Source organism: Eriocheir sinensis, unplaced genomic scaffold (genome assembly GCF_024679095.1).
Source record: "Eriocheir sinensis breed Jianghai 21 unplaced genomic scaffold, ASM2467909v1 Scaffold434, whole genome shotgun sequence".
Lineage (NCBI taxonomy): Eukaryota > Metazoa > Arthropoda > Malacostraca > Decapoda > Varunidae > Eriocheir > Eriocheir sinensis.
The window spans coordinates 215,001-225,000 of NW_026111759.1; the positions used below are offsets into that span (position 1 = coordinate 215,001).

The window sequence follows — 10,000 nt, forward strand, 5'->3', positions numbered from 1 at the left end:
GCATGATGGTGACACGCTTGGCGTGGATGGCGCAGAGGTTGGTGTCCTCGAAGAGACCGACGAGGTAGGCCTCGGAGGCTTCCTGCAGAGCCATGACGGCAGAGGACTGGAAGCGGAGATCGGTCTTGAAATCCTGGGCGATCTCGCGCACCAGACGCTGGAAGGGCAGCTTCCTGATGAGGAGCTCGGTGCTCTTCTGGTAGCGGCGGATCTCACGGAGGGCCACGGTCCCGGGCCTGTAGCGGTGAGGCTTCTTGACTCCTCCGGTGGCCGGGGCCGACTTGCGAGCGGCCTTGGTGGCCAGCTGCTTGCGGGGCGCCTTGCCACCGGTGGATTTCCTGGCAGTCTGCTTGGTACGGGCCATGGCTACGGACGAACAGAACAGTTGAGTCTGCCAGCCGTTTCTCGTTTTTATAGTTTTGGCGGCCGGGGGAGGAGCGGTGGTCTGCGTCCTGCGCGTGCGCTGCCTCCTAGTCCCGCGCTTGCCCGCCCCCGTCAGGCAGTGCATCTATCTAGCCCTATTGGAGGAACTTAGGGGTCTCTTGGAGCTGTCTGCATATGCTAGAGCCTAGTACAGTGTGGAGGCTCACCCAACGTCACTGGGCCGTCCGGAACTAGACGGCAGGAGCCAGCCTATCGCCCAAAGACCCACCACCGCAGCCTCTGGCTCTGCATATATAGAGCGAACGCTGCTCCAACCCACAGCAGTGAGTGCAGACCCTCTCTCCTCACTGCTGCTCTCCCTGACTTGCCCCTGCAGACGGCCCGGTTGAGCTCTCAGCTCCCGCCTCTGCTATGGCGGCAAGAAGGAAGCGGCCCACGGAGTCTGCTCCTGACGACGGGGACGGATGGACCCGCGTGCAGAGCAAGCGGGCCCGAAGGAGGACGCTTCACGAGGACGGCGGGGAGGACCGATCGAGCGGACCCCTGCCGGAGTGGAGGCTGGTGTCTTCGGACTTCAGCACCCACTACCAGGCCATTCGGTGGATGGAGGACGAGCGGAAGCTGCGACTCCGGGTGACGGTCTCCCGCGCGGGGGACTTCCTCATCCGTGCGTGGGACTGGGACCACGCCACCACCCTGGACGAGATTGCTGCTGGACGGACCCGCGGCATCACCCTGGAGAAAAAGGAGGCGGCGGTGAAGGGTGTCCTGCTTGGATACCCTACCCACCTCCCATTGGACCCGGTGTTGGCGCACCCCTGCGTTGCAGCTGCAGTGAGGTGCCACTACAACGCCGGCCACGGACGACGCCTGCCCACCCGGAGCGTGCAGCTGACGCTGCGGGGACGTGTCCCCGCTCGCTGGACCTCGGATGCTGGGGACGCTTTACCTGCCGCCGCTACGTGCCGGAGCCTGTGCGCTGTTACAAGTGCCAGGCTTTCGGCCTGAGCAGCGGCAGTGTACCAGGACGAAGGAGCTGTGCGGCGTGTGCAGCGGGGACCACGCTACGAGGGACTGCGTTCGCCGCCTTAGGGAAGGCGTGGCGCGCCCGGTGGCTGTGTGCCCCAACTGCAGTTCAGGTCACCATGCCTGGAACCGCAGGTGCCCGCTCGACTCCGCAGAATCCCGGGAGCCAAGCTGCAGAGGACGACGTCTTCGGCGGACCCGGCAGCAGCGCGGCCAAGGCAGCCGCCCACGGAGGAGAGGACGCCACCCCACGGTGAAGGACGAAAGAGGAGGCGCCGCAGACGGAAGGAGGACGGGACCCACGGAACTGAGCGTCCCGACACCAAAGTCTCCCGCTAGGGAGATGGAGGTGGACCCACCACGGCCGACGAGAACGGAGACGGCTGCGGCGACCGCCGAGGTGACACCCCCAGTAGTGTCCCCAGATGTACCCGCGCCGAAGAAGACAAAGAGGACCAGGGACCAGACACTCGAGACGGTGGACGCGCCGGCGACTGCAGTGGAGCCAGCACCCGCAGGCCCCGGCAGCTGCCAGGCGACCCAGACCCCACGGACCTACAATTTCAGTGAGGGCGAGTTGGTGGATCTCCTGATCCGCTACGAGCACCTCACTGAACAAGAGGAGGAGGCCAGGTTCGAGAGGATCCCGCACGAGACAGCCCTCCCCTTAGTGAGGAGGACACTCCGTGAAGGGAAGCCGCTCCCAGCCTCCATCCGCACGGCCCGCCCACTGGGTAACCCCCCACGTCACTTCGACCACAGGCAGGAGGTTGAGTGGGCGACTTACGAGGAGGAAGACGTCTCGGAGGACGAGGTCGACGTCGGAGACGTGGACGACGACTTCTTCCTCAACGCAGACAGAGACCTCACCGACGCTGAGCTCGAAAGCTACTACGCCGGTGACCACTGAATAAAAAGACATTTCATCCATGTGTAATCTTGTCCAATTGTAACTAGTGCCAACTATGTATCGTACATCGGGCAGGCTGCTTGTTTAGAGCCTGCTTTGGTAACCGCTTATTTTTGTAATTTTTATGTTTATTTTTATATGTCTTATGTGAAGGTTATCAATAAACTATTGAACTGAAGCCTATGGCACATAGCCCGCGAGGGCTAACAACCCTCAAAAACCCACCACCACCAACCCACCAACAGTCGCTCTCCGACCTCCACAGCGCGCGGACCTACTTCTCACCCGGACCTTCTCCAGCAACAGCTCTCGCCTCCTAGCGATCGAGCTGCTGCTGGGAGAGCCAGCTCTTGACCCAGCTTGAGGAGTACCTGCCCTTTGTGGAGTTTGTTGTGTGCAGCTTTAGCGGGCCCTTTTTTGGGCCTCTGCTCCGTGTGTTACCTTAAGTGCTTGTGATTAGTGATTAGTGATTAGTGTTTTCGAGTGTTTTGCGTGTCTCCGCGGTGCTCTCTTGCAGAGCACCGAGTTGAGTGTGTTGCGCTCTGCGCACGGGTGTTGTGTAAGTTGCGGTAGCAAGCCTGTGACTCCGGATCAGGCGCCGCTTGTGTAGTGTGCTTTCTTGCCGTGCCCATTCACAGGGTGTGGGCAAAGAGTTGAGCGTGTTGTGCTCTGTGTAGCGCGCTCCCAGTGTTGTGTACAGTGCGTCAGCTCGCCTGCGTCTCAGACTCAGGCAACTCTTGAGTGCAGTGTTTGTTGCCGTGCCCGCTCACAGGGTGTGGCTTCGAGTGCTCGTGCACTGTAAGGTGTGTGTTTCAGTGAAGTGTAGTGGATGACAGACACTGTCTGACAGACATGTCTGCCGTCGCCCCCCTAGAGGCCGTCTCCTTGGACACGCCCAAGAGGAAGGCCGACCGGTCCCCAGAGGACCACAAGCCACCCAGGAAGCGGTTCCTGGAGAACGACGACCTACCGCTGCTCTCGGACCCGGAGTCCTCGGACCAAGAGCTAGACCAATCGTCTACCAGCGCCGACCCCGAGTTCGTGACGCAGGAGAAGAGGAAGACCGTCCAGCAGAGGAAGAGGCAGCAGACACGAGCCGTGGAGGTCGCTCCTGCCCCCCGGGAAGCGGATCGGAGGAGACCCACGGAGGGGCCCCCCCGGTACCGCCTAGTGCACAGGGGAGACTGCACCAGCGATTACCTCGCGGTGCGACACCTGGAGACACTGCGCCGCCCGGCGCCGGCTGTGCACCTCCAGACCCCGACGCCATTCCTCCTGACTCCGAGGGACGCGGCCGCGGCCGAGTTTCTCGAGGAGGTAGTAGCTCGTCGCCCTCGAGGCATTGTCCTCCAGAGGCTGGATCAAGCACCGAGGAGAGTGAAGGGGGTGCTTGTGGGGTACCCCCTCGAGTACGATGCCGAGGACATCAGGAAGCTAACAGACAGCGGAGTGACTCACGTCAGGCGTTGCCATGTCGTGAGAGAAGGACGGAGACTACCCACGAGGAACGTGGAACTGGTCATGGACCGGGAATCGCTTCCCAAGGACTTGTCACTCGGCTGGCTCGGCAGGTACCGCGTACGGCCTTTCGTAGAGGAGCCGACGCGGTGCTTCAAGTGCCAGAAGTTTGGCCACGTGGCCAGGCTCTGCCGCGGGTCGCGGCTAACCTGCGCGGTGTGCGCGGGCAACCACGACTCCATCGTGTGTATCGGAGCCAGACGGGAGGAGGCCAGCCGGCCTCCGCCAAGATGCTGCAACTGCGGCGGGAGCCACCCAGCGTGGTCGCGGAGGTGCGCGGAGCGGAGGCGGCGACTTCCAACCACGGAGAGGGACCGGTGCCCCAGCCGCGAGGCCACGGCCAGACGGAGATGACGGCGCCACCACGGCCCCCCGCCCCGACGGAGGAAGACTATCCGCCGCTACCCGCTCAGCAGCCACTGCGGCCAGGGAGCGCACCCCGCCGCAGGAGGAACCGCAACAAGAAGAAGAGACGACCAGCAACCACGGCGGAGGGACCCACTCCCGCCCCAGTGGAGCGGCGCACGCCCACAGAGACGGAGCACCTCAGCTCAGCCGGAGCGGAGACGCGTGCGTCGTCCGGGACGGAGGCCGCCCCGCCACTCAGCCGTTCGAGGAGGATGAGCGCGCCCGGCCGTCTAGACGCTGGGTTGCTGAAGACGTTTTGGATCAGCCCAGACTCCACCAGGAAAGCGACCGTCACCTATCGCCCCACCGCTCCGACCTTCGACCTGCACGACCTGATGGTGCGCCTGCAAGCAGTGATGGCAAGAATGCACTGCGACCTGCTACAAGCCCTGGGCGCCCATCGCACCTCGGCGACGGACGCTGTCCTGAAGAGAGCAGAGACCGACCTACTGACCTTGACGCCAGGGACGCCGAGGAAGACGCGACCGACGACGAACTCCGTGGACGAGGAGAACCCAATGCTGGAGGACCTCCGGGCCGCCCAGGCCTGAGGTTCTTACAGTGGAACATCCGAGGACTCCGCGCCAACAAGACTCTGCTCCAGGCCGCTCTCATCGAGGATGAAGTAAGTGTTTGCCTCCTACAGGAAACGCTGGTTAGGGGGGATTGCCACCTCCGCTTTCCCGGATACACGGCCCACCATCTCCCGATCAGGGACGAGACTGGGGGTAGAGGTTGCCTGATCTTGGTCAGCAACTCCATCCCCCATAGGGTGGTCGAACGCCCCATAGACTGCGGCGAGGGTGTCGAGACCCAAGCCGTCACCCTCCTCCTTAACGGGACGGAGGTCATAGTCTACAATGTATACAGCAAGCCGAGACGTGAGCTTGACCTCACTGAGCTCCTCACTCTTGCCGGAGAGGCCAGCGTCCTTGTTGGAGGCGATTTCAACGCCCACCACGAGGTGCTGGGTTCCAGGAGCAACGCCAACGCTGCAGGGCAGCATCTGGCAACGCTGCTCCAGGATCTTGAGGGCGCCGTGCTGCTAAACACAGGTGAGCCGACACACGTCCAGGGCAACGCCCTGGACCTCACGTTAGTTTCTTCCGCGTTGGCCGACGGAGCAGACTGGCGACTACACCCGACCTTGACGAGCGACCATTTTGCGATTCTGACGACGCTCGATGTCCCCCTCCCGCCGAGGGAGGCCGGGCCGAGCAGGTGGCGGCTGGACAGGGCCAACTGGGCCACCTTTCGTAGAGAGGTGGCTAAGTGGCTTCACTACAGCCAGCCTGATGACATTGACCGCTTCGACCGAGACCTTGCTGCAGCTTTGACCGACGCCGCCGACAGAGCCATCCCGAAGGCAGTTGGTCGTAGACCGCCTACCAAGAACGGATGGTTCCGCAGCCCCCGAGTCAAGGAGATGAACCATCGAGTCAACACCATCCGCAAGCGCTTTCGCAGGGACCGCACGCAGGAGAATCTACAGCTACTTCGCGAAGCAGTGGACCACGCCCGACAGGTTGCCAGGGAGGAGAGGGAGACCAAGTGGCTGAGCTGGTGTGAGAGCTTCGGCTCGCGCACCAGCCTCGGAACGCTCTGGTCATGCCTCCGGCGGGCAACGGGAGGGAGACCTCCCAGGCCTGCCGCACATCCCACCCCGAAGGAAGAAGCCAACAGGCTCATCCGTTCGTACGCGGACCGCGCATCCGCAGGCAACCTCCCCCAAGAAGTGCGACGAAGGCAGCAGGAGCTTCTACAAGGCAGGCTGGCCCGCATCCGGCGTGCGGAGGCCCGGCCTGCAGTCACCGACCCACTCTTTACGAGAGAAGAACTGAAGAGAGCAGAGAAGAGAAGCAGAGACACCGCGCCCGGCGAGGATGGTATTACCTACTCCATGTTACGCAACATGGGGTCGGCTGGTGAGAGCGCCCTTCTGGCCCTCATCAACGCCTCCTGGGAGGTGGGTCGCCTTCCAGTCCGTTGGAAGGCGGCACTCGTCCACCCGGTACCGAAACCCAAGGACCCAGGCAAGACACGGCCCATCTCTCTCATCAGCTGTGCTGCCAAGACAGCCGAGAGAATGGTACTGACTCGCCTACAGTGGCAAATGGGCCCGCCCCATCACAACGTGTACGGGTTCACAGAGGGGAAGAGTGCTGCTGACAGCATGGCCTCCCTTCTGTCCACGATCAACAACCAGCCGGCTGTTGTGGTCTTCCTCGACCTAGAAGGCCTTCGAGCTGGCCTCGCCCACTGCCATTGCTGATGCTCTTGCGGCAAAAGGTGTGTCAGGGCGGCTCCTCAGTTGGGCACACGACTACCTTCGCGACCGCTCAGCAAAGGTAAGGTTCCAGGGCCACGTCTCCAGCGAGCAGGGCTTCGAGAACGGCACCCCGCAAGGGGGCGTCCTCAGCCCAACGCTTTTCAACGCCCTCATGGAAGCCCTTGCTAGGCTTCCGCTAGGACGCAACGTCACCCTTCTCAGCTACGCCGACGACCTCGCGTTAGTCGCCGTAGGTAGAGGCAACAGGCTCTCATGGGCACAGAAGGCCCTCGACTCAGTCACCGCTGCCTGCAGAGACCTAGGTCTCTCGGTTTCAGCCGGGAAGTCGAGGGCGATGTCGGTCCTCGGCCCGACGCCTGAGCAGAGCCTGAGGATACAGGGTGTACGACTCGAGTGGTGCACAGCGTACCAGTACCTTGGAGTGTGGATCGACCACAGGCTCACCTTCTCGAAGGAGGCTGAGTACCTGAAGAGTAGGATGAAGTGCCGGCTCACCGTGATGCGGAGGATGACGACCACGAGAGCGGGGGCGACGCACCGAGTCCTTAAACTGTATTACGTACAGGCCGTCCGTTCCCTTGCGGACTACGCGGCGGTGGCGATGGTGTCCCTCTCAGACAGCGTCGCGACTTCTCTCGAGAGGTGCCAGAACGACGCGCTGCGGCATATCCTCGGAGCGCCCAGGTGGACGAGGCTAGAGGCTCTGCGAGCCGAGGCTGAGCCCACTCCCCTGATGCTCCGGATCGAACAGGTGGCAGCCGCGTGGGCAGCCAAAACAGTCGTCAGACTGTCCGACACCCCTGCGAGACGAAGGTTACTAACCTCTCTAGCACAGGATGCCAGGCTTTTCACCGACAGGACGTGGGCACGAGGGATAGCGAGAGCGACCCGACTCTCACTCCCGGACGTGGACCTGGCAGGAAGAGGACCGGATGAGAAGGCAGAGGGCTACGTCGACCCGCCGCCATGGGCTGCGGATGTGGCTCGCTTCCACATGGAACCCCTGCCTTTCAGCAAGCAGCAGTGCTCACGCGAGACCTTACTCGCCCACGCAAGAGGAACCCTTGCCCGCACATCTTCGGATGGGGCAAGTGTATACTACACGGACGGATCCGTTGACCGAGAGAGAGGCAGAACAGCGGCGGCCTTCGTGAGCGGCGAGGAGACACACGGTTGGCGGACCGGCGACCACTGCTCTACCCTTCAGGCAGAGCTAGTGGCACTCCTGACAGCGCTCCAGCACGCCCTACGCACCGACATCAAGGACATCAACGTTTACACTGACTCGATGACAGCACTTCAGACGCTCAGACGAGACAGGGTACGTGACAACATCAGACTGGTGACTATGACACTAGACACTCTGGCACGCCTGCGACGCGACGAGCGAGCCGTGACGTTCGCCTGGATACCCAGTCACGTGGGTGTCCCGGGCAACGAGGCGGCGGATGCAGCAGCCAAGCAGGCGCTGGACCAGGACCGGATCGCGATCGAGGTCCCTGTTAGCTTACAACAGCTAAAACGCACAGCGAAGAGGACCACAGGAAGGCGCGCGCTCGCGCTAGTGAAGGACGCTGAGGCAACCTCAGCGTCCCTTCATTGGTACGCCAACGCCACCGGCTACGAGACCGTTCCCCTCCCCTCCTCCTTAGCGAGGAGGGATAGGGTAATGATCCACAGACTGCGACTCGGCTACCCGACCGTTCGCTCCCTCATAGCGGACTACGAGGGCGAGTTGTGTCTGCACTGCCTGGAGGATGCGGACGACCCCCTCGTCCACTACCTCCTGGACTGTGCGCAGACAGGCCCGCTAAGGACGATGGCGGCCAGGAGGGGTTACACCCCTTGCGGAGAGAGAAGAACAGCTGCAGCAAGGATGGTACGGTACCTGACGGACGACCTCGGGACACTCACGAGGTTCCTCAGACAGAGAGAGCCTCCACGGTAAACGACGAGACAGTATGACTTCCTTTTTTTTTTTTTTTTTTTTTTTAGTTAGTCAGTTATTGTTATTTTTATTTTTACCTATCTATTTATTTACTTATTTATTTTTATTTAGTTATTTACTTAGTTATTTAGATTTTATTTTATTATTTACTTATTTATTTATGTATTTATTTAATTTTATTATTATTATTATTATTTTTTTTTTTTTTTTTTTTTTTTTTTTTATTTTTTTTTTTTTTTTATTATTATTATTTTTATTATTATTATTATTATTATTATCATTATTATTTATCTATTTATTTATTTATTTATTTATTTATTTATTTATTTATTTATTTATTTTTATTTTTTTATCTATTTTCTTAATTTTTATTTTATTTTTTATTATTATTATTATTATTATTATTATTATTATTATTATTATTATTATTATTATTATTTATTTTTTTTTAATTTTTTATTTTTTATTTTTTCTCTCTCCAACACCTTCGACTATACTTGCGTGGTTCGAATGACCCACTTTAAACAAATGATCCCTTTGCTATACAAAGGACTCTTCCAACTGTCACTTACTGTTCAATCTTTCGGTCTCATGCAATCCCCTCCGTTCCGCTCACCACCTGTGGCTGGACCCCACCAAAAAGGTCTGTTTCTACTGCCTCCCACTTTACTTGCGTGGTTCGAATGACCCACTTTAAACAAATGATCCCTTTGCTGTACAAAGGTCTCTTCCTCCTGTTATCTTACTGTGCCACCTTTTACCCTCATAGAATCCCCTCCGTTCCGCTCGCCTCCCTCCGACTATCAGGGCTGGACCCCATCTAAAGGTCCCTCCGCTATACGGAGTACTTCTCAAACCATCCACTCTGCCAAATATACGTACAAACCACTGTCGCCCTCTGACTTCCTTAATTTCAATTATTCACACCTTTCAATCCTCGGGACCTGGAGTGGGGTTTTGTCGGTCGCTCATGGTACGCTGCGCGCTGGCCATTGGGGCCGTGTTGGGTGCGGCACTGGCGTTTCTGGGCGTGACGCGTCCGTGGCTTAGAGAGATCAAAGAGAGAGGCGGGCCAGCCTATGGCACATAGCCCGCGAGGGCTAACAACCCTCAAAAACCCACCACCACCACCACCAACCCACAACAGTTCCGGCGCAGACAGCAGTGAGTGCAGACCCTCTCTCCTCACTGCTGCTCTCCCTGACTTGCCCCTGCAGACGGCCCGGTTGAGCTTTCAGCTCCCGCCTCTGCTATGGCGGCAAGACGGAAGCGGCCCACGGAGTCTGCTCCTGACGACGGGGACGGATGGACCCGCGTGCAGAGCAAGCGGGCCCGAAGGAGGACGCTTCACGAGGACGGCGGGGAGGACCGATCGAGCGGACCCCTGCCGGAGTGGAGGCTGGTGTCTTCGGACTTCAGCACCCACTACCAGGCCATTCGGTGGATGGAGGACGAGCGGAAGCTGCGACTCCGGGTGACGGTCTCCCGCGCGGGGGACTTCCTCATCCGTGCGTGG

The 10,000-nt window shown here is 59.5% G+C and overlaps 3 protein-coding genes across 5 annotated transcripts in view; 2 read left to right on the top strand and 1 right to left on the bottom strand.

The window, feature by feature from the left end:
• LOC126992291 (histone H4) overlaps positions 1 to 10,000 on the top strand; it is a 47,837-nt gene that overhangs the window by 21,853 nt on the left and 15,984 nt on the right. The window lies entirely within an intron of this gene.
• The window catches only part of LOC126992287 (histone H2A-like), a 16,312-nt gene that overhangs the window by 1,948 nt on the left and 4,364 nt on the right, over positions 1 to 10,000 (bottom strand). The window lies entirely within an intron of this gene.
• The window catches only part of LOC126992285 (uncharacterized), a 10,652-nt gene continuing 1,359 nt past the window's right edge, over positions 708 to 10,000 (top strand). Inside the window, exon 1 of the mRNA XM_050850941.1 lies at positions 708 to 1,223. Coding sequence (XP_050706898.1) covers positions 796 to 1,223 — 428 coding nt within the window. The 5' untranslated portion in view covers positions 708 to 795. The remainder of the gene's footprint in view (positions 1,224 to 10,000) is intronic.